The following is a 20,954-nucleotide window of genomic DNA, read 5'->3' as shown; positions in this document are numbered from 1 at the left end:
AAATCAAAGGCCGGCTGAGTCAGAGCCTCTCCAGAGTGTTGGGAGCAGATCACTTTTTAACCCAAAGCATATTGATTTATATGGGGCTGTAATTGCTTCAGTGTGTCCTGGATTATTCCCCCCGTAATTGAGGCCTGGCAGAGGTCTCTTTCCTAGACATAGCCTCCACGGTGCCAGGTGGCTGGCAGGGAGCAGCACCGCACCCACTCCCCAGCCAGAGAGAGCCGGGGCGCAGTGGCCTTTACCCCCTGAAACCGCTCCTCATTGTCGTGGGGTAAGTAAACAGCACAAACAGCACACTTCCCTGCATGCTTTGAGGTATCTCGTACAGACCCTTGCCCAGCTCTAACTGCAGAATGAGGCAGCACATTATGAGCAAAGCAGGACGGGATGGACGGCTCACTACAGTACCAGTGTCACTTAAAAGTTCTGAATCTGTGCATCTTTTTGGATATTTGGTTCCTGTCTGTCGTTTGCCTCCCCAGGATTAGTTGTGTTTACTGAACCTCATATTAAGGCTGCAATTACTGTACATGCTATTGTTCAAGAATTTGTTTTGTGTTTTTGTTCCTGACTCAGTGGAACATTCCTGGATTTTGTAACAGATGGAATGCTTGCACGCTTTAACAAGTCTTGAGATTATCACAGTGTCACAAGTACGGGGGGAGCAGACAAAATAATGGAAACACTCCATGAAAATGGACCCAGGTCGACACTGGGACATTTGTCTTATAGTTAGCGCAGTGCATTGCCCTGATTTTCTAGGATTTGTATGACCAATGCACCTGCGGTTGATGTGGCCTCTTTGGAGCTCTGGATCACAAGACGATTAACAATATGATAGAAAACTTTCTTTTGAAAAACTGGATAATTTCTCCTCTTTAGGCCTTTAATTAAAATCCTTCAACAATCTGAGATGAAAAAAAAAACAAAAACAACTGCAGCTTTATGTAGCTTTTTAGCCCCTTGTAGCTCATTGTTTTGGTTTCACGAGCCACGTTTAAGTCCATTTTTCACTTTCCTTTTAGCTTCGTTTTGGTCAACACAACGAGCACCTGAGGGAAATATCTGGCTTTTTAGCTTTTTGCTAAAAGCAGCTGTCTGACAGGTGATAGCTTATCGCTTGATACTTTGTCAATATGAAATTATTAATTAGTGCAACTTCAGCTCTTAAGCGCTGACAGTTAGAACCAGCATTGTTCAGAATTAAATCAATCAGTTACTGTAGATTAAATCTCTTGTTTTGTCAACTTCACCATGAAATTAGCTGGATTCAATGGCAACAATAAAACATACAGCAAATAACAACCAGTGCCTCTGAAGAATGTGGCTCTATTGTTTTTCATTTCTCTGTTGTCCAGCCTCCAGGTTTAGTTTCCTAAGAAACTGATGTGATAACAGTTTGTTGAAAATCCTGCCACGTCCAACATGTTCAGCGATCACAAACAGTTAATCTGTCCCGGAGAAATTTCAGAAAAAAAAAAAAAAAAAAAAGGAGGTTTTGATCATCAACAGGCACCACGGAATTTCCTGACCTTTTTGCCAAAATACTGTGACCCCTGCGTGTTACTACGGAAACATAGCGTATCAAAACAAGCGCCCCATTTCTTGCATTTGCTCCATGACGCACCTTTATTTCTTCCATATGAACAGCGTATGGCACAGCACAGGGCCTCGATAACAATATCTGCTCTGAATGCATGGACAACATTGCCACACACAAACTCATATGCACCAGCACATTACCCCGTATAACCACCAAGCCGGGGAAAGTAATACACACATTTTTTAAAAAAATCACAAATTACCCCTACAATCACTTGCAATAGATACCCTACTTTCATTGTTTTTGCAAAGCTTTTTTGTTCTAGTCAATGGATAAAGGAGGAAATATAACACAGAGAACCCACTGAGCTGGAAAAACCCTCAGACTAATCAAGAGAATAGAGAAGGATTGCTCTCCTAATCAAGTGTGTGTACGTGTGTGCGCTTGCATGTGTGTGTTTCCTCAAGTGAACCTGTGTGTGTGCCCAGACATATCCACAGCCTCACACATTCCCTCCCATCTTGGGTACCAGCCCTGCAATCCCCACACGCAGCCCTCCATCCTCTCCCTCGCTGCTGTGGTGTTCACGCAGGTTTTTGCAAAACCAAAAGCTTTACCTCGTTTTTCATCCACCCTGATTCTTCCTCCGTCCTCTCGCTTTCGTCCACTTGCATTCATTTGCATTCTACACGGCTGTCTGTATCTGTGTATCCGTCTGACTTGGACATTTGTTTGGCAGGAGAGACCAGACGGGATGCTGTTGACGCTGCAAAAAATGTCCATCTTTGCAAGTCTTTTGTATTGCTTTTTGTTAACATATGAAAATTGTTCCAAATGGGGTGATATAAGTCTGTTTGCTGCCAAATTTGTTGCAAGAATTTTCTTTTTTTAAGGATAACTCTCTTTAATCCACTGTCAATTAAACAACACCAAACTCAGGAAAAAAATCCTGTAAAAAGTGGGCATGCATTGCTAATGTGACACTGTCCATATGGCATGTATTTTTAACACTTCCTCGAAAGAATAAGTGTGACTTTGAGATTCTCTCCTGATCAAAATGACTTGCAAAGATGGACATTTTTTGCAGCAAACACTTTCTTCTTCCTACACCAGAAGGGAGTGAAAACAAGCCTTTCCCTGGTCAATGAGTTCACTGGGACGGACGTCTCCTTAGACAAGGCTGAGGGGGGGGGGTGGGATTGGGGGGAGGGGAGATGGTGATGGTGGTAGGGGGCTCAAAAGAAGAGAAAACCAAAGAGAAAAGAGTCAGAGTGAGGGAGGGAGAGAGGGAAACCTGGCACCAAGACAGTTCAGAGCACTGGGCATTAGAGACGGCGAACAAGGGAAGGTCAGCCCACCCCCACCCCCCTCCTTCCTACTACTGCATCAGCAGATGTACTGCACAAGCCCACCATCAATATCAGTACTGCCAGACCACAGCTACAGTGATAACAGGAAAATCTGTGATGAAGCATTTGCTTTCTAGATTGTGGGGTCTTTTATGTCAAGAGTCAGTGAAAGATGAGATAATTTCACGTCTACTGACAGAGAGGCTTACGGGCATCAGTGACCAGCCACGTCCCTGATCTGATGCTAACAAGGTCATCCTCCGGTCTGAAAGCAGCTTTGTCCCTCTAATCAGAGGAGCATCATCATCATATTCCACGTTGTATCAGCAGCTCCTGACAGTGACGCAATCCACCAGGGGGAGGCAAACAGAGACGCTGTGCGGTGCACGTCTCGTCCCCCAGCAGCAGTCCTGAGGAGAAGATAAGTCAGGTCACAGATTGAGGTCATGGACCTGCATGTGTGGCAGTAGACCCGAGGTTAGCAGTCGCCAGAGAGCCACGAAAAACCCTTCATCAAACCACAGTTTGGCAAGAGCTGAGGCTTTGAATTCAGATATGTTATTTAATGCATAGGTGTAAAGAATGGCTGCAAGTATGATTATGATGCACACCTCCAGCTCCTCGGCAAAGTAACCATCTTGATTGTGTCGCAGTGTGAAACCACGCTCGCTCCATGTGCAGCATTATTAACTGAGCTTTTTACGTTTGTTTGGCTGCGCTGCAAACAGACACACCGGCTGCTTTTCTGTCATATTTTTGACAAAGCAGCTGCTCAACAAGTCTTTGCTGTAGCGTTACCGTGGCAAACAGAGGCATCGCCAAATCACATTTGAAAAAATCTATTTAATTCTCTGAGGCTTCTGTCTTGTTAATTAGCTTGTGACCTTTCAGATTTATCTTGTGACCCCTTAATGGGCCCCAATGCTCATGTTGGGAACCACAAATTTCAGTTAAGTTGAGCTACGAGTTGCATGTGTACCATGAGTGAGATTCAGTGCCGTTCATGTCATATGGGGACATTTGATCGTGCTTGTGTTTTGACCCACTTTACCCCAACAACCCTAACTGTTGCGTGTCTTTAGCCTTGGTCCCCTTTGGATCCAACCTTGTGATGCACTTACACACGCTGGCCGAGCATGCTGGGTTACGCGCTGGTGTCCCGTTTTATGATTGGGTCACAGCACTGATCTCATGTTTAGTGATTGGATCAGTGTTGATATCCCGTCCCGGCTGAAAACTCTCTTTAAGCCCTCGCCTCGAGTGAAGCTTCGCTCTGTCACTGCTGCTTTTTTTTCCCTCTGTGTCACAGTGGGAACACTGGGGCCCTTCCTTTAATGTTATTTTGGGTGTTGGGGGGGGGGGGGGGGCAGAGTGTGTGCCATCTAATGTTTGTCAGTGCATCGAAGAGGAACCAGCTCCACAGTGATGGCTGAAAGTGGTGGCTGAAAAATGAAATATGAAAAATATGAAGTAATGTCTTCTTCAGCATAAATCCCCATGTGTTTTTGTTTTTCCACTCTTTTTTCACATCAGTCACTCAGTTCACAGCAGCATCAGATGTCATTTGCAGACAAACCTGCTTGTATTGACTGAAAATCAGCAGACAAGACCAGAGCAGTCACTGATTTATTACGAGAAATTACAGTGACAATGTGCAGAAAAGCAGCAAATCCTGCACAAAGTCAAAGAGTTTAGAGGGAGCAGGACTTCAAATGTGGCTTTCTGGTTATCTCTGGCTCTGTTTTACAAAAGAAAAAGTACCAGTTTTTTCCATATTCACTCCAGTGCACATGTATTCAGAGTTTTATTATAGTTTTTATTAGGTATTCATGTTAATAGCACAGTGTTGACTAAGTGGAAAAGTGTTTTTAATGATTTATTTTACCCTTGATCAGATCAGACTTTGGATAGACTGGCTGCTGAATTACGCGGTGCCAAATTACGCACAACAAGCAGCAGTCATATCATAACCTCCAGCTTGTCTTTAACTTCTCCATCGTGAGCGTTCAGCGCATAAAACAGTGTTATATGAGTGTGGGCTGCTGCTGGTGGGACAGCAGCGCTTTTTCTATCTTGATCTGAACTACTAACCAAGTCTTAGAGAGATCAAAATTCAATCCCGTTCTGAGAAAAAAAAAAGAGAGAAATGACGTTATTTGAATATGTGCCCAAAATCCTTAATGAATAACTTAGGACGAGTAGGAGGCAAATGCTGCCCCAGCTGTTTCCTGTTGAAAATGTCTGTGTAATGTAGATAAATGTGAGGGATTTTCTCTCTAAATCCGTCTCCTGTTCGCTAAATCTCACTTCTCCAAAACGAGCCTGCGCAATGGAACAAAGTCGGAATATTGAGATGTGACATTGCCCGCATCTCATCCTCTTTCTCCCCGTTTTTTAATGACTTCAAACGAGTTCATTTTCGCCGGGCTTTGACTTGCGGAGACCCGTGGGGATGTCTAGCGCTCTTTCCTTTCAGTGGCATTTATGTGATGTCTTCAAGGTAACTTACCTGATTTCCTTTGACACTATAGATTATCACCTTGGTTCTTCACTTGCTCACTATTTGCACAGAGCATCCTTACCTCGTTTAAACTGGAACAATAAAGGGGAATTTTTATTCGCTTATTCAGATTTTACAGCTTTTAAATGCACGATTAATGTGAATTTATTCAGATTGTCATCCTTTTTATTCAGTTACTGAGCAACTGTGCCGCATGTTTTGGTGGTTTTATTTTCAACAGATAATAAGATACTGTCCCCATTTTTTTTGCTTTAATTGACTTTTTCTATTGGAAATCTTGACGTGCATTGTGCATGAGTTTCACTGCTCGGGATGAATTGGCTTTTTCATTCTCAGTGTCTCTGTGCGCTCTGCGCTCTTTGTCACCAGAAAACCCTAATGCAGCTCTGCAACTTTCAGAGTAATTACTGCTGACTCTGCATTAGCCTATTAAGTGCTAAATATCTAACCTGATGCTGCGGGGTTAAGAGAGAGGGGATGAAATACTTATGGGCATCGGGACCGTGCGGTTGGGCTTGTGATGCAGATGGATAATGTCCTGTGTTTATTCTCTTTATTATGTATATCTGGCCCGCTCTGCTTCCTCCGCTGGGTTTGGCGGGAGAGCAGTTTTCCATCTCACATCTTGGATCGGAAAGATCCCTGGTGCTTTTTGCATCTTTTATTCTGCTTTTTGAATTTTGAATCACTTTTAATTTTGTTTTGTGCGTAATCATGCGCTGACTGCTGCACCGGGGAAATGCTGAAACCTCACTTCTCCTTAATGCTAGATCTTTAATTTCACTGATTAATGTGGATTGTTGTAAACCTATTAGGTCATATACAGGGGCTGAGTAGCCAGTTGATAAGGAGAAGAGTGTGTTTCCGATTTGGACGCGCTCTGCTCGGTTGCGCACAGGCGCTCCGGAGCATCAGAGCTGGTCTGACTCCTGTTTGACTGTTTGACGCTGGCATCAAGTGGAAGTTTGGATTTAATACATTTTCCTCTAAAACCCTGTAAAGTTACCATCTGTGGCAGCTGCCACTTTTATTTCTTTTTTCTTTTCCCTTTTTCTTTTTTTCAGAGGGAATAGTCTGGATGTTACAGAAAATGCCTTAAACTCTCTGGTTTCGAGCTTATGTGGGAAAATGTGTAATATTGCCACTACTGATGTGCCCTTGAGCAAGGAGCTGAGTCACCAACTGTCACAGCAGAATTGCTCAATGCAGTGCAGTGCAGTCAGAAAACAGAGTTTGAAAGTGTTTTTCTACGCTTAAATCTATGATGACATGAAAATCTCTCTGTGATGATGCTCTGCCTTCAACAGCAGTGAAAATGTTAACGCTCTCCCTCTCTCCCTGTGCACAGAGTGCGATGTGCTGTATCTCCTGTAGCCACACCCTCTCACTACTGCTGTGCGTCCTCACCCTGACTCCGACGGCAACAGGGGCGGGCCCAGAGACCCTGTGCGGGGCGGAGCTGGTCGACACGCTGCAGTTTGTGTGTGGAGAGAGAGGCTTTTATTTCAGTAAGTGCACCTTTTTATTTATTCATAAAGGTTGGCTGTATCTGTCCCAGAGCTCTCCACCTCCAGCAAGCTCATAAATAAAAAAGCAGCCAGTTTGACATCTTGTCTTGACTTTCCCTGCATCAATGTTCCCTTTCTTCCTTCATTCATTCCTCTTCCACTGTTACATCTTCTCTTAAAGTTCACATTCATGCCTTTGTTTAAATGCACAGCTCCACTGAAGCCCAGATTTTGAACAAGAAACCAAAAATGAGACACGGAATAATGATAAGTAACTGTATTATTGGTGGCAAATCACAGTTTTGCCCACGGGCAAAGGGCTTTAAGTGGAATTTGGCTGACTATCTCCACGAAAAAGGAGGGGTAGAAACTAAATGTTGCTGTGAAGTTTTTTCTTTTTTCCACCAGAGAAGGGAAAGCTACCCAAAGAAAACCCTCCACCAAGAATCCAGGATTTAAATCTCAAATTTTTCCATTAAGGGTACAACCCAGCCCAGAACAGCACAGGATATATGGAGCTACCGAGGTTAGGTGCAATGTTCCACCGGCAGCCAGTGTTTCTCAGGACATGTATCCCGATCTTTCCGTCAGAGACGAGCCGTGCGACTGTACATTAGCAGCTGAAAAGCTACAGAGCTGAAGTGTATAACCTCATTATTCATATTTTTTGGCCAACATCCATCAATTAAGCCAATTTGCACCAAATGTCCTCAAGGAGCATTGTATCTCCACCAAAAGTCTTTTTTTTCACTTCTCTAATAACTGATCATCCTTCTGACTCCGGTTAAGTTTTGATATAACAATCCATTATTTATGGTTTGGTTCAGTCCCAAAGTTATGAAAGATTTTCCACATGTGGTAGACTTTGTCAGCTGCCAATTTCAAAAAGAAGAAGAAGATATAAGATTTCTGTGGGAAATCAGCAGCATCTATAGTGCATTTGCAGTTGCTCTTTTCCAGTAATTGATTGCTTTCACCTTAAGCTGAACCTGGAATGGTTTGTAGATACACCTTCTCAAGAGCTTGGTGACTGATGGAAGATTAGGGGCCAGGAGGGACCCAGTCTTGGAATCCACGTCTCAATACAGCAATGGGAATAATGCAGAAGTGGCGTTTAGTCATGCAAATCTAAAGCCATATAAAAGCCCAAATGGATAAGTATTGATTAAATTAATTTAAATTAAATAAAATTTGTCTACAGCCATGCTACCAGCACTGTGACACTTCATACAATTCAATGACCTGCCCTGCTGTGATAAATTTTTGCTGTTGACGACACCCGTGGCTTCATTATCTTGAGCTTTAGCAGATGGTAATGGTAACATCAGTGGCATCCTTTTACAAAAGAGCTGAAGATGTGCTCTAACATCGGGCTCTCAAAGCAAGTGAGACATGATGATGGCTGTATTTTACCTTGGTGGAGGTTCTATGGGGAGGGAAGCGTTCTCTAGCATCCCAGACCTCTGCTTTCCCAGAAGAAAGCCCCACTGGGGCTGTGAACTGGTGTGATGCTAGAAGGTTGTGACCAGTCACACACCATTTTACACCTTCTCTTAACCTTAACTAGGTGTTTCAGTTGCATAACATTAACCGGTACTATTGCTGGTTAAGGTAATGGATTGTACAAATAAATAATCTTAAATCATTTGCACTGAATGGCCCGAAAACTGTCTTTGAACATAATAAGATTTTTTGCAGAATCATCCAATAACAGCGGCCTGTCTGGCAGTACCATGTACCATGCACCTTGCTGCTGCTCCCCACAATCCCTCTGCCAAATTCCTCCACCCCTGCATGCAGCTTTTCCAGGACCAGTCAACATCATTCTCTGCATTGGGCCCTTTGTGCCGTATTTGCCAGAGAGCTGTTGGAGAGTCACCAAGCTGCTGCAAAGCTGCGAGGCTTGTTCATCCAGATGCTGCTGGCAACACCCACATGCTGTGAAGTGGTCATGACAGCCCGCTCGATTGCCAGTTTTCTGCCAGTTAAGACTTTTTGGTCTTTGGATTCCCTCTGCTGCACCATTTCTCTTGTACAAATGTCCATGTTCTCTTCATTTTGGCTGACAGACAGTGGAAGATTATGGGCTGCATGATCAAATATTACATTTTAGTAAATGCAGGCTTTGGATTTTTCTTGTAAACTCAATTCCTCCATGGTCATCAACCATTATTTTGGTTCTGGGCAGCTTCACGGTGCAGTTAAAGTGTCTATACAATAAAAGAATCAAATCTTCAAGACTTAGTGGAGTTGGAATTTAAAGACGGTGATTTCTTCAAAATCACCAGTAGATCCTTATGGGTTATGTTTTATATCTCAGTTTGAAAGTTTGTGAATTGGTCCCAAGAAGTGTCTGCAGCTGTGGCGAAAAGTTGATGAAATGTTTAAGATTTTGACAAGGTATGAGGGTGTCCAGAGATTGGATGATGTGAGAATGTGACGAAGTGTTGGCTACTGATAGCAGAGTTTTACAGCGGTTTTTATAAATGTTTCTCTCAGGCTACAGAAGTATAGCACTACTGTCTATATTCGTCTTGAGAGAAAGTGTTGAATATGAGCCAATGTAACTCATGAATCCTGATGCAGGATACACTTCTTAAACAGGAACAGACCCTTCTGTGGTAGAGGGAATGTATTTGTCTTTCCCGCATTGCCTTACACTGAACAGTCACTGAACTGCACAGCGTCCATCTATCAATGCCACATTTTCCTGTGTTGAAAAAGAGGTGTATTTCACGAACACTCCATCCTTTTTCTGAAAAGACGATGAGGTTTGAGCAGCAGGGTGCTGTGCCTCGGAAAATATGCTGTTCCCTGTCTTCCTCGGTTTCTCTTGCTCTCTCATATTCTCGCTGTCATTCCTTTTTCTTCTTCTCTCCGCCGGTCGCCACATGTACCAGTGGCTGTTTGCATAAAATATCTGGAGAATCCATTTGGGTTCTGTCGTCTATAGGACACAGCAGTGTAACAGCTTGGCCAAAGGAGGCGTGCTCCTTTCCCTGAACTCTTCCCCTCCAGTCTGGCCATGTTGAACTTGGCAACCCTCTGATTGATAATGTGTCCAGAGACAGTGTTGCAACGACAGTGGGCTTTCTGTGCAGAGAGTGCTTTTGCCAATCCACCTTACGCATGTCACCAGTAAAGTAGCACACTTGCACTTAAAAACTGCAGATTTCCTTCCCTGACAGAAATGCTAAATACTAGTTGGTGGAAATTCTTTTTTCAAGGTAATGAAACAAACTGCAGCCTCAGAAACAGAAAAAAAAAAAAATCCACAACTGCAGTCAGTTTTTCCAATTATTAGCCTGACCTAGAAATCCTCAGTTGTCTTTGTAATGCTTTAGCAGGCAGGACCGTAGGGTGATTTCACTGGGATGTTCATTCCATGAATCAGATCTGTTATGGGAGTTTTTTTGGCTCAAGTGTAAGTGCTAAGTAGCTCCATGTCCTAAGTCACTTTTAGTTCATGCTGAAATATTCTCACTTATTCTAGAGTGAGCATGAAATATATAATCTTACTGTTGATTTCTGCAAAATGAATGATTCCCAAACTCTCGTGAATTACAACAAGATGGAATAATCCATCAGTTTTGGCCAAGACCTGACTGCTGGTACATGAAGTTCTTATAAAAAAAAAAAAAAAAAAAAAAAGAGCAGCCAAATATGAAACACGGTAATTGTTTTTTTAGGTGTTTTGGCTTGTACTTGTGGCATGTGAATTGAAGGTGGAAAGTAGAGGGGAGGAAAATTGCTTTTAGCAGCCATTGATGAGACTTCCTCTTCAATGTTTGTCCCTGTCAATTTTATTCAAAGCTACTAGAGCTGGAGGGAGAGGTAGAATGTGTAAACAGCACGTCACATGCATGCACGCACACATGCACGCACTCAAACACGCACATAGCTGGGCCTTGTCCCTCAGCAGCAGGGGATTATGTGGATTACAGGATGATCAGGACACCCCCCCACCTCCCCTTCCTCCCTTGTTTTACACTGGACCTGAACACACAGTGGAAGGCACTGAGATGTGAAGAAAGACCTCCTGTGTCCTCTCCATCACTGCAAAAAGGTGTCGTTTTCCCATTAAGACCCGGACTAAAAATCTCTGACCCTGCTGTGAATTACTTCTCAGTGGAACAAAGAGGCATCTCATGAAAAGGACAGACACGCATCCTCCAGATTTAGATCTGTACATTAGGTGAAGTTGAGACTCGAGGGATTTGAGGACACTCAGGGACTAAACACTACTTTACCTTTGAAACACTTCATCACTTTAATCCAATTACATAATGTCAGACCTCTACAAAGAAAAATGAGGCCATATCTAGTTGCATTAGTGCAGAGATCACCAGGATTTATAGTTGATATCCTGAACCTTTCTGGCATTATTTCTTCTTCACCTTAGGTTGTCTCTTAAATTGTCTTGCCTTTTTCATTCCAGTTGTAAAGGAACCAAAAAATCGTTCGCACTCTTCTCACTTCATTGCCAACGTTTCCACAAAAATAGATACAGTGACCAGGAATAACCCTCTCTAAGCCCCCCATAAAATATATTGAGCTCTATTTAAATTCTTACTGTCTCCAGTTTTCATTACTAACTAGCAAAACAAACCAACCAACAAAAATACATATGGTGACAATGGACAACTGCCCGATAATATGGATTACGGTGATAGATACCAGTTGGCCACCAAGGAATCCTGCACACTATTGATGAGTACTGTCACACAAAGTGATCAGCAGAGTGCAGGGTCTTGTCTTTTTAATATAATTCAGCAATTTCCATTGATATTGTTGTGAACAACATTTTTAATTCTAGTTGGAGTACATTTGGATACGTTTTTAGTGTCACAGCACAGTAATGTGAGGAACACTTCACTCATGCCATAAACTCTTTGTGGTACCAGTGATAAAGAGGTAGTTTCCAGTACTTTAGCAGCTCTTATAGTCCCTGTCCAGCTGTAAACTGCCTGACACTTTGCAGGAAGAGTAGTGCACCGGATCCAAGAATCCACTGGTTTTTATTGACCATGACCAAGCTGTAAAACTCAGATGCTTTCTGTACCACTCTGGAATGGGGGAATCCAGCCATCTCTCTCCAGTGCCGTTCCTTAGAGGTGTCACGGTTCTCAGAAAAGGGACCCAAGAGCACGACTCAGGAGGCAGATATAAAAGTAAATAGTCGTTACTTGTATACAAAAATCCAAGCAGCAAATAAAGTACAAAGTGCCCCCCCCCCAAACCAAAAAAAATCATAGGCAAAGTCCAAAATATGACCAGGATCAAAACAGGCAGGCAAAGTACAGAGAACTGGAAAGCTAAGGCACATGGCACACAGACAATCTGGCAGAGAGCAAGTGGAAACAGACCAGGATACATAGTGGGGAGCTAATGAGGGAATGGGGAACAGGTGAACAGGTGAGTGAGGATGAGGAGCAGATCAAGTCATTTTAGTGGCGAGACAGAAAGGCAGGTGGGAGTAGCAGGGTCAGAAAACGCAGCAGAATTAAGGTGGAGTGGATCCTTAAGGGATGTGGAAGGTGCAGGTGCACCACTGCAGGGCTAACGACTTTGGAGATGGGGAATGGGCCAATAAATCTGGGAACCATTTTTTGGGACTCTAACCATAAAGGTAGGTCCTCAGTGGAGAGTCAGATTCTCGCAACAGCAGTGTCTGATAAATGTACTTGACCCACAACAGCCACTTGGCTCAGGAGGAAGGAGCATGAGAGGTGACGCACCCTAGGCCTGTTTCCATCTCCTAGTTCTTTGGTTCAGTTTGGCCATTAGACTGTGGATGGAATCCTGAAGACATGATGATTGGTGAGAACAGCAGTTGTACTGGATTCAATGAGCCCATTCCACAACTAAGCTTTCACAAGCAACACCATTAATGAATCAGCAGTTATTCTGGCAATTGATTCATCATTTTAGTCATTTTTCCGGAAAAAATCCTAAACATTCACTGGTTCTCATATTACACGTTTCTCAAACGTGAAGATTTGTTGCTCTGCTTTGTTATATATGCTGACACATGCTTTCTAATCTAACCTGAAAGCCGTCCTTCATCATCCAGTGTGATCCCCTGCATCCTCTTCCCAGCATTCAATTCAAACCGCAGAAGGCCACTGCGGCAGGAAGCACTGGCAGAAAAGGTTGTTTACCCTTATTTGTTTAACAACAGTCAGAGAAAACAGCTCTTTGTTTATGAGGGATTACAGCACTTATCCATGGAATTGAAGCACTTAAAACCTTCCAAAGCTTTTAGACCTGATTATTATATGCGTGTTTTTCCCTAACCTGCCCGAGCTGATTATCCTACATGTTACAACCGGTGCCAGCTGATTTTTCTCTTCCTTCCAGCTGTTTGTGCAGCAGGGTTGCAAGCTATTTTCAGAATAATAGCGGACGTTAATTTGTAAGGCTTTATTGGGAGGGATTGGAAAACAGGCCAGGCAACAAGGCACGGCCCCTCTTTTGGCTTTCAGCAGCTGTTATATAATCGCCAGCCAGGGCTCAATGTCATATTTCTCTAAATTTCTTCACATCAGGTGTTAATATAACTGTCAAGGCTCGTACGACTGATACACACCACAGGGGAGAAATAGCAGATTTTGTTTGTTCAGATGACTGAAAGGACTGAAAAGACTTACCATGAAAAACACAGTGGAATACCTGACTATAAAATATGTACCTGTCACTTACTTTGAATTTAATAAAAATACAGATGTCATAAGCTAAATTAAGATTGTTTTAGTCATCTAGATATTTCATTTAACACATCTATTTTGGGAGTCTGAGATCTGGGTAAATCCAGTTCCTCTGTTCCCTAAATAATGCAGGTTCACAGTGTATTTTTAGCATCATTCTACCTGATGTGCAACATGAAAGCCTCTCTATTGTCCCCCCTCCACTCCACTCCCCCTCCCTCCCTCCCTCCCTTCCTTCCCTCCCTCCCTTCCTTCCCTCCCTCCCTCCCTTCCTTCCCTCCCTTCCTTCCCTCTCATTCACACCTCCATTAGCTTCACCTCTGCTTTGTGTCAGGGGGTCCGGGGAGAAAGATGCTTCTGTTTCTGAATGAAAGCTGCTCTCTGTCCAAAACAACATTGTCAGGACAAGGCAGACAGAGAACAGAAGTTAATGCACTTTGTCAGCACTGGCAGGCTTCTGAGCCAAGAGCTATTAACTCTGAGAGGGAAAGGCATTTCCTCCTTGTAAATGCCATATTAAATTATTATTATTTCATTTGGTAACAGGGAAAAGCCCATCAGGGCTATATTGCTCAAGGTGAGTTTTTCTAAAGGCCACCAAAAGAGGGTTGGTTTTGGGGGTAAGGAAGTCGAAAAAGGAAGTGAATACTGGCGTCATGGTAACTTTATGTGGTCACTGAGTCAAAAAGCTCAGTGTCACACCTTTCAATAGTTTTTTACCTATTTAAATTAGACTACAACAACAAAATTTCCACCTCCAGCTTGCCTTGTCTTCCTCTCGTTACCTTGCAGTCATTCCTTGGCATAAAAGGTGCATCATACCTCCATCCTCAACATCCATGTTCTCTGAGTGAGCCTTCAGGGTGCTCAAGCTTCTGCCAAATGAAAATGTGAATGAACAGTGGGGCATAGCCAATGGGGGTGCGGCCTCAAAGCCTGCCTGGCTGTTTCTGCAGGTTGATCGGGCCCAGAGGGTTTGTGGTTTAGCCTCGCTGGATGAGCCTGTGTGTAAAAGATACCTGGGCCAAAATGGCTGAGCGTCATATTCTCAGCGTTTGGGTGACTGTGACCACCTTTTTTACAAGGAAGCAGCTGCCAGAAAAGGTCTATAGTGTGCAACGTGATACACTGTAAATTTTACACGTACGAAATCCATGTCATTAAGGCTGTTCATATATCAGAGGAATGAGACCCATGACCTGGCCATTATCACGGCTTTATTGCAAGAATAGTGTCTGGCCACAAGCCACAGTTTGTTTGATTAATTCTGCTAGCAGATATGAGGCATTGGTGAAGGGAAAAAATCTGATTTACAGAAACCAAATAGACTGTTCGCTAAAGCCCTCAGCCCTTAGTTGTTACACCTCTCTGTGTTCAAGCTTTCTGTTTTCGCACAGTTCATATGCAGTTTGCAGTGTTGTGGGCCAATTTGCCACCTGAAAAACTTCAAAACAATGTTGTTTTTGAGTTTGGAAAGAACTAACTAACAACAAGTTTCACTTTTAAGTCTGTTTTCTCTATGTTTTTGGTGAATGTAATGGCATCTGGGATTGCTGGAGCCTAAACCTTCCCAAATCCAGTATAGCGGGACAGAGCGGCTAACGCTAGCCTACTCTGATCTAGTAGCGTCTGAGACTGACTTCCACACAGTGTAGAAATGTGCTAGTAATAAACAGGGCATGCTAACATGCCAAATAGCTAAAATGCACTAGAGTAGATAAACACACCGTTGATCCTTTCCCAACACCTCATTTATCTAACGCCTCTTGCTGTTCTTTTCAAACAGGTAAACCAACAGGCTACGGCCCCAACGCACGGCGGTCACGTGGCATTGTGGATGAGTGCTGCTTCCAAAGCTGTGAGCTGCGGCGCCTGGAGATGTACTGTGCACCTGCCAAGACTAGCAAGGCAGCTCGCTCTGTGCGTTCACAGCGCCACACAGACATGCCAAGAGCACCTAAGGTTAGTACCGCAGGGCACAAAGTGGACAAGGGCACAGAGCGTAGGACAGCACAGCAGCCAGACAAGACAAAAAACAAGAAGGTGAGCACAGCACCGAACAGATACACTCTTTAAAAAAAAAAGGTTTACTCCTCAGGAAATGTGGAAAAAGCAAAGAGAATAGGACTGTTTTCATAGCTTCTGTCAGAAATAGTTTTACACTTTGGGAAACATGCTTATTTGGTTTCTTGCTGAGAGTTAAACTGGAAGATTGATACCACTTGCATTAATTCAGTATGAAATAAAAGCCAGCATGTATTTAGGTTAGCTTAGCAAACTGACTGCATAGTGATTGGACAGGGGGGCAGCCAAGATAGCTAAAGCTCAGTAACTGACACATTATACCTTAATCTTAAATCCATAAAAATGTTGAAATGTAAAAACATAAATTTGTGGCTTTACGGGTGTTATGTGTAAGACTGTTTCTTGGCTGGGCACTTTCTGACAGAGCAAGCCTAGCTGTTTCCACCTGCTTCCAGTCTAAGTTTATGCTAAGCTAAGCTAAGCTAACAAGCTGAATGTAGACATAAGAGTGGTATCAAACTTCTCATCTCATCAAGTTGTCAAATTGCGACTTTAAGGGGTCAGGATGTTCCAGTTTATGAGCAGTTTGATGTATAGCAAGAATGAAATGAATCCATCCAACTGAAGAGGCTTCATTTTCCTCCCACAGAGACCTTTACCTGGACATAGTCACTCGTCCTTTAAGGTATGCTTGTAAATGGACACTTTTCATCTCATTGTATAGTTCTTATATTGTTATTATATCATTTCAACCTTTATCAACCACACAATCTCCACTTTGACATTCTTAAGAGCTTCAAAAGCAGAACAAACTTTATTTTGAAATGGGAGAAATTCGTTTAAACAATCTTAGCTCTGAAATCTTAATCTCTTGTCCAAATAAAGAAACTGTGAGGTCTAAATGCAGACTCTGTTTCATCCCCTAGTTGACAACCTGCGAGTGTGATCCTTTTAAGATTCAAGTGTGTGCCTTTTTACCCTTTTCTCAAAAAAGAAAACCATTAGCAAGAGAAGGAACTAAGTGGTTTTTGTGGTAGACCCAGTGGCACTCCTGCTCCCCAGGCAGAATCTCCACTCTGCTACTGTACATTATGTGCTGAAATTCTGGTGTCTCACCATAACAGACTGATGCATGCAAGGCCTGTAGATGAAGCATGCATGTGATGTTTGGTGTATGAGCGTGTGCAGTGCTTTCCACATCACTCATCTGTTAAATCAAGCTAAAATGTTAATTCTCACCTTTGTGAGTCTTTGTATGTCAGGATCAACTTCTGCTTTGTTTCTAAGTATGTGTTTCTTTTTCATTGCAGGAAGTGCATCAGAAAAACTCAAGTCGAGGCAACACAGGGGGCAGAAATTACAGAATGTAGGGAAGGAGCGAATGGACAAATGCCCAGCAACCTGGGAAGAGAGAAGGGAGTGGCCTTACCTGGTACCCCTGTGGAATGGTTCACTGTAAAACAAAACAAAGAGGATGCTAACAGTGGTCCAAAAAGCTCTTCAAAATGATAGAAACCTGAGAGCTAAGTGGTGTTTAAGAGTTTGATGAGGTATCTTGTGATTATTTTATACACTGCACCATTCCATATCGGGAGGAATTCTTTGTTAATGCAATGTAACAGACTAGTTTAGCTGCTGAGACACGAACAAGAGCTTATTATACCTCCATGTGTGAGCTGCAGCATCCCCTGGCTCCAGGAAAGGTGGGAACAGATCTGGGCTTCGGCCAATCAGAGAGCGGCAGGCTGTGTTTGAGAAAGAGTGATCCATCCTGTCCCCTGAACTTTGCGGAGGTAAATCCTTTTACTCTCAGAGAGTGGATTCGTTCACTCCTCTGGTAAGATAGGATATTTTATCACCAGTCACATTTAACAGTAACTACCCAAGTTAAAATCTGATTATCTTACTTTCAGAGCTTGTTTTCATACACCATGCATTACCGAGGATATTTTTAAAAGGGTAAAACAAGGTTTGCTTTAAAGGACAAAGACCAGGTGGCTCATTATCAGACTATTAAACATTGTTATAATTATTTAACCTCGAGCCCAAGTAAAACCCCTACTTTTCTGTATTTAAACAGAGTCACTAGAAGGTTTGAGTCCGATCCAAATCCTTTCTAAGCCTCAGGAAGTGCTGAAAACCTGAGGACTCAGTCTACAATCCAAACACTTCTATTATAACAAAAGCACTATTAGAGGGTGATTTTGAGGAAGGCAGAAAGTACAGCAGGTACTACAAATATTAGATTGTACAAGATAAAGAAACAAATAAACCAGAACCAAACTGAATTAACGTTTTTTGGTCAGTCAGTACATGGTGTTTGTTCGGTTGTCAGAAATGGGTCATTTGGTGGATTCAAAGTGCATTTGGCGTAAGTGAGTGGAAAAAGTCAAATAGCGACAAGCAAAATGTTTGTCGTCTGCATTTTTCACGTCATCACCCTGGCCAAATCTGACTTTTGTCAACAATCCAGTCACTTGGTGATCAACATTTGAGTCTGAGTAGAAGCCTGAATTCAAGGTTAAGCGCAAGTCATCAAAGTTTAGTCACTGCAAGTCAACAAGCGCTCTAAAAAACCCACCACGATCAGCTAGAGTTAAATCTTTTCTTGTTCTCGTACTGACTAAATGTTCCCAAATCTGTCAATACCAATGTTTAAAGCAAAAGATGAAGCGGTTGTAACAACAGTCATTTAAATGGAGAAGTTTAATGATTGATCAATCTTTGTTAGTTTAGGGAGGCCGAGAACTTTGCTACTTCAGTTGTCGCTTTGACTACATTATCTGCCGTGATGGCGAGAGTACAACAGTATCCATTGCAAAGTCCACCAGAGAAATAAGCAGATAAAACGATTTGGTAAATATTGTAAACCAAAACAACATGGCCTCCTAGAGATGTGAAATACGGCACACATATAACAGTACGCAAACACACCTACAAAGCACCCAGTGTAAATGAAAGTTGTGTAACTGTGAGCAAGGGTCAAGCACACACAGACACATACATACACAAATGAAAAGCCAGTTCTGAGAAGTCCTTGCATGAGGACTGACCGTCATGAATATTTGTTCTAGCCTCCGTGCAGATTTACAGCCATTCTATTGCACAAATCGCCCAAGACATCTCATCTCTGGCTCTGCCTCCTCTGCCTGTGTATAATCAAACAGTACTCCCATTTATGTTAACCTATGCATTGCTATCATTCATTGTACATGATGGTTTCATATAACAAAACTGTATTAAGAATCCTATCCACTGTATAATGGTGCTATTTTGTAGTTTGTTACTTGCAAGAGATGGCTAAGACAGACAGATGGCAGGGCTTACATTGGAGGTCTTCCCTTTTGCACAGCCTTGTGGCCACCATTTTAATAGTGTTTTTATTTGTAAGCTGTTTCAATAAGGTAGTAGTGTAAGCGAGTAAATGTATCTGTGTGAAATCTGTGAATGCATGGAGAATAAAAAATAAGAAAATACCATGTTGTGGTCCCAAGAAGGCAAAATGATATTTTTTCTACTGTTTTTAAATTATTTTCTCAACATAGATCCCTTATGCCAAATAACTTGACAAAAGTACTGTGAACTGTGATTCTTCCAATTGTATTGAGATTGTTAAAAGTCATGGTGTGCTTTTGTCTGTCCTGAGATGTGTGTGTACATGCACCTCACTGGAAACCATGATATTGACTATCAAAATCACTTAAAGCGAGACTACATAACTTTTGCTAAACAGCAGCCACAAGTGATAACTATAGGACAATCGTTCAACATTGGTTTTGCCTTTAAGAACATGGTGTTTTAAAATATCATCATAATTATCTGAAACATGCTAAAATTAAAAGTAGCAGGCACACAAGTAGCAAAGAGCTGTAAAGTCAGCAAATGTACTCAGTGTTGTCTAACTTAAAAGAGTAGTTTGAAATTTAACATTAGCTGGCTTGTTTTCTTGAGGAAAGTTAGATGAGAAGATTGATACCCCTCTCATATGTCCATCATTCCTTACAAAGTCTCTCATCAGTCAACCTGGCGACTGAAATGAAAAAGAAGCTGGTTGGAAGACATCACTGGTCCGCCCAGATCTCCAGATATACAGTACAAACCAAAGACTTTTTGATGAGAAAAAACCCTCACTCAGCATTATTAAGTCACAAATTAAACCTACTACCAGACCATTAAATAGTAATTGATGCCATCCCTGTCTGAACTGCACTGCAGCTACAATACACCCTTCACACACTGTCTCTGGTACCTGAAATACAGCTTGTGTAATAGATAGTAAAAGTGAGCCAGGCGAAAGTCCCTCCGTGTATCTGGAATTTTTGGAGCAGCAATGCAAAAAAAGCTACAGTAACCAACTTCAAACAATCTGACTATAAATCATTCAAATATTTCTGTTTGCCACTTGTGTGAAATGATTAAGCTTAAAAAGTGGGAGTGTGTGAGACATTCACGACTCTGTGGGGTGTTAAATAAGAAAATGTAATTTCCTGAAGCTCACTGTCCAAGAAACTGTTTGATTACAGCGCTGTTATTTATGGTGCTCGATTGCCTTCTGTAGAAAAAAAATACTGACAAATTGTTCACCATTCCTGCTGAATAAACCACTTGTCAACATCACAGAAATGGCTGGAGAGTTGTTTCATACAGCATGCACATACACTCATAAAACCTCTGGGGAAACATCATCCTATTACGGAGTATCTTACACATAATCTAACACATAAACAGCAGATAATTACAAAGCAAAGGTTTCTCTCTTTTAAGCATGTACAAATCTTTCAAGGCATTTCGGCTATAGATGAAGCCGTAACTCAAGCTGAGGCTTGGTGCACCGTGCAGGATGAAACTGAGCGTGCTGGGTGTGCTGAATGACAAAGTGATACTTCCTAAGAGGTGGCGAGGTCTGCCAAAGCAAACAGAGCGGGGCGTGGTGCTCCCTGAGGCCAGGGCTGCATGTTCAGCTCTTTGGAAGATGCTCGCAGTGACAGTGCTGAGCTCTCACTCGCCCACTGTCAGCACTTTTTAAACGGATGTATATGGGACAACAATCAAACCTTGACAAATTGGCTCTCTGGCTGACGCTCAGCAGTCAGCAGAGATCAAAATGTGGAGCAGCAGGGAGGTTGGCGAAGTCCCGGTCATCCTGGCCATCCTGGATGTTATTTCATCCTTCTTGATGACTAATACAGAATCAATTATCTCACCCTAATGGTTCAATTGCAGGCTGCAAGCTTGCAAGATTTAGAGTTCAAATAAATCAGAGAGAAATTGTGTGCAGAGAGGCCTGGGCAGTGGCGG

At 42.5% G+C, this 20,954-nt stretch overlaps 1 protein-coding gene across 1 annotated transcript; it reads left to right on the top strand.

Annotated features, from left to right (window-relative positions):
- Nucleotides 1-5,129: 5,129 nt before the first annotated feature.
- Nucleotides 5,130-20,273, top strand: igf1 (insulin-like growth factor 1). The gene is made up of 5 exons (XM_041029934.1): nucleotides 5,130-5,395; nucleotides 6,765-6,924; nucleotides 15,418-15,674; nucleotides 16,306-16,341; nucleotides 16,967-20,273. Exons 1-5 carry the CDS (start codon nucleotides 5,348-5,350, stop codon nucleotides 17,024-17,026), a joined length of 561 nt encoding a protein of 186 aa, XP_040885868.1. The 5' UTR covers nucleotides 5,130-5,347; the 3' UTR covers nucleotides 17,027-20,273.
- The last annotated feature ends 681 nt before the right edge of the window (nucleotides 20,274-20,954 follow it).

The sequence above is a fragment of the Toxotes jaculatrix genome, chromosome 22 (assembly GCF_017976425.1).
Source record: "Toxotes jaculatrix isolate fToxJac2 chromosome 22, fToxJac2.pri, whole genome shotgun sequence".
Classification (NCBI taxonomy): Eukaryota; Metazoa; Chordata; class Actinopteri; family Toxotidae; genus Toxotes; species Toxotes jaculatrix.
This window is presented reverse-complemented; position numbering and strand designations above follow the sequence as displayed.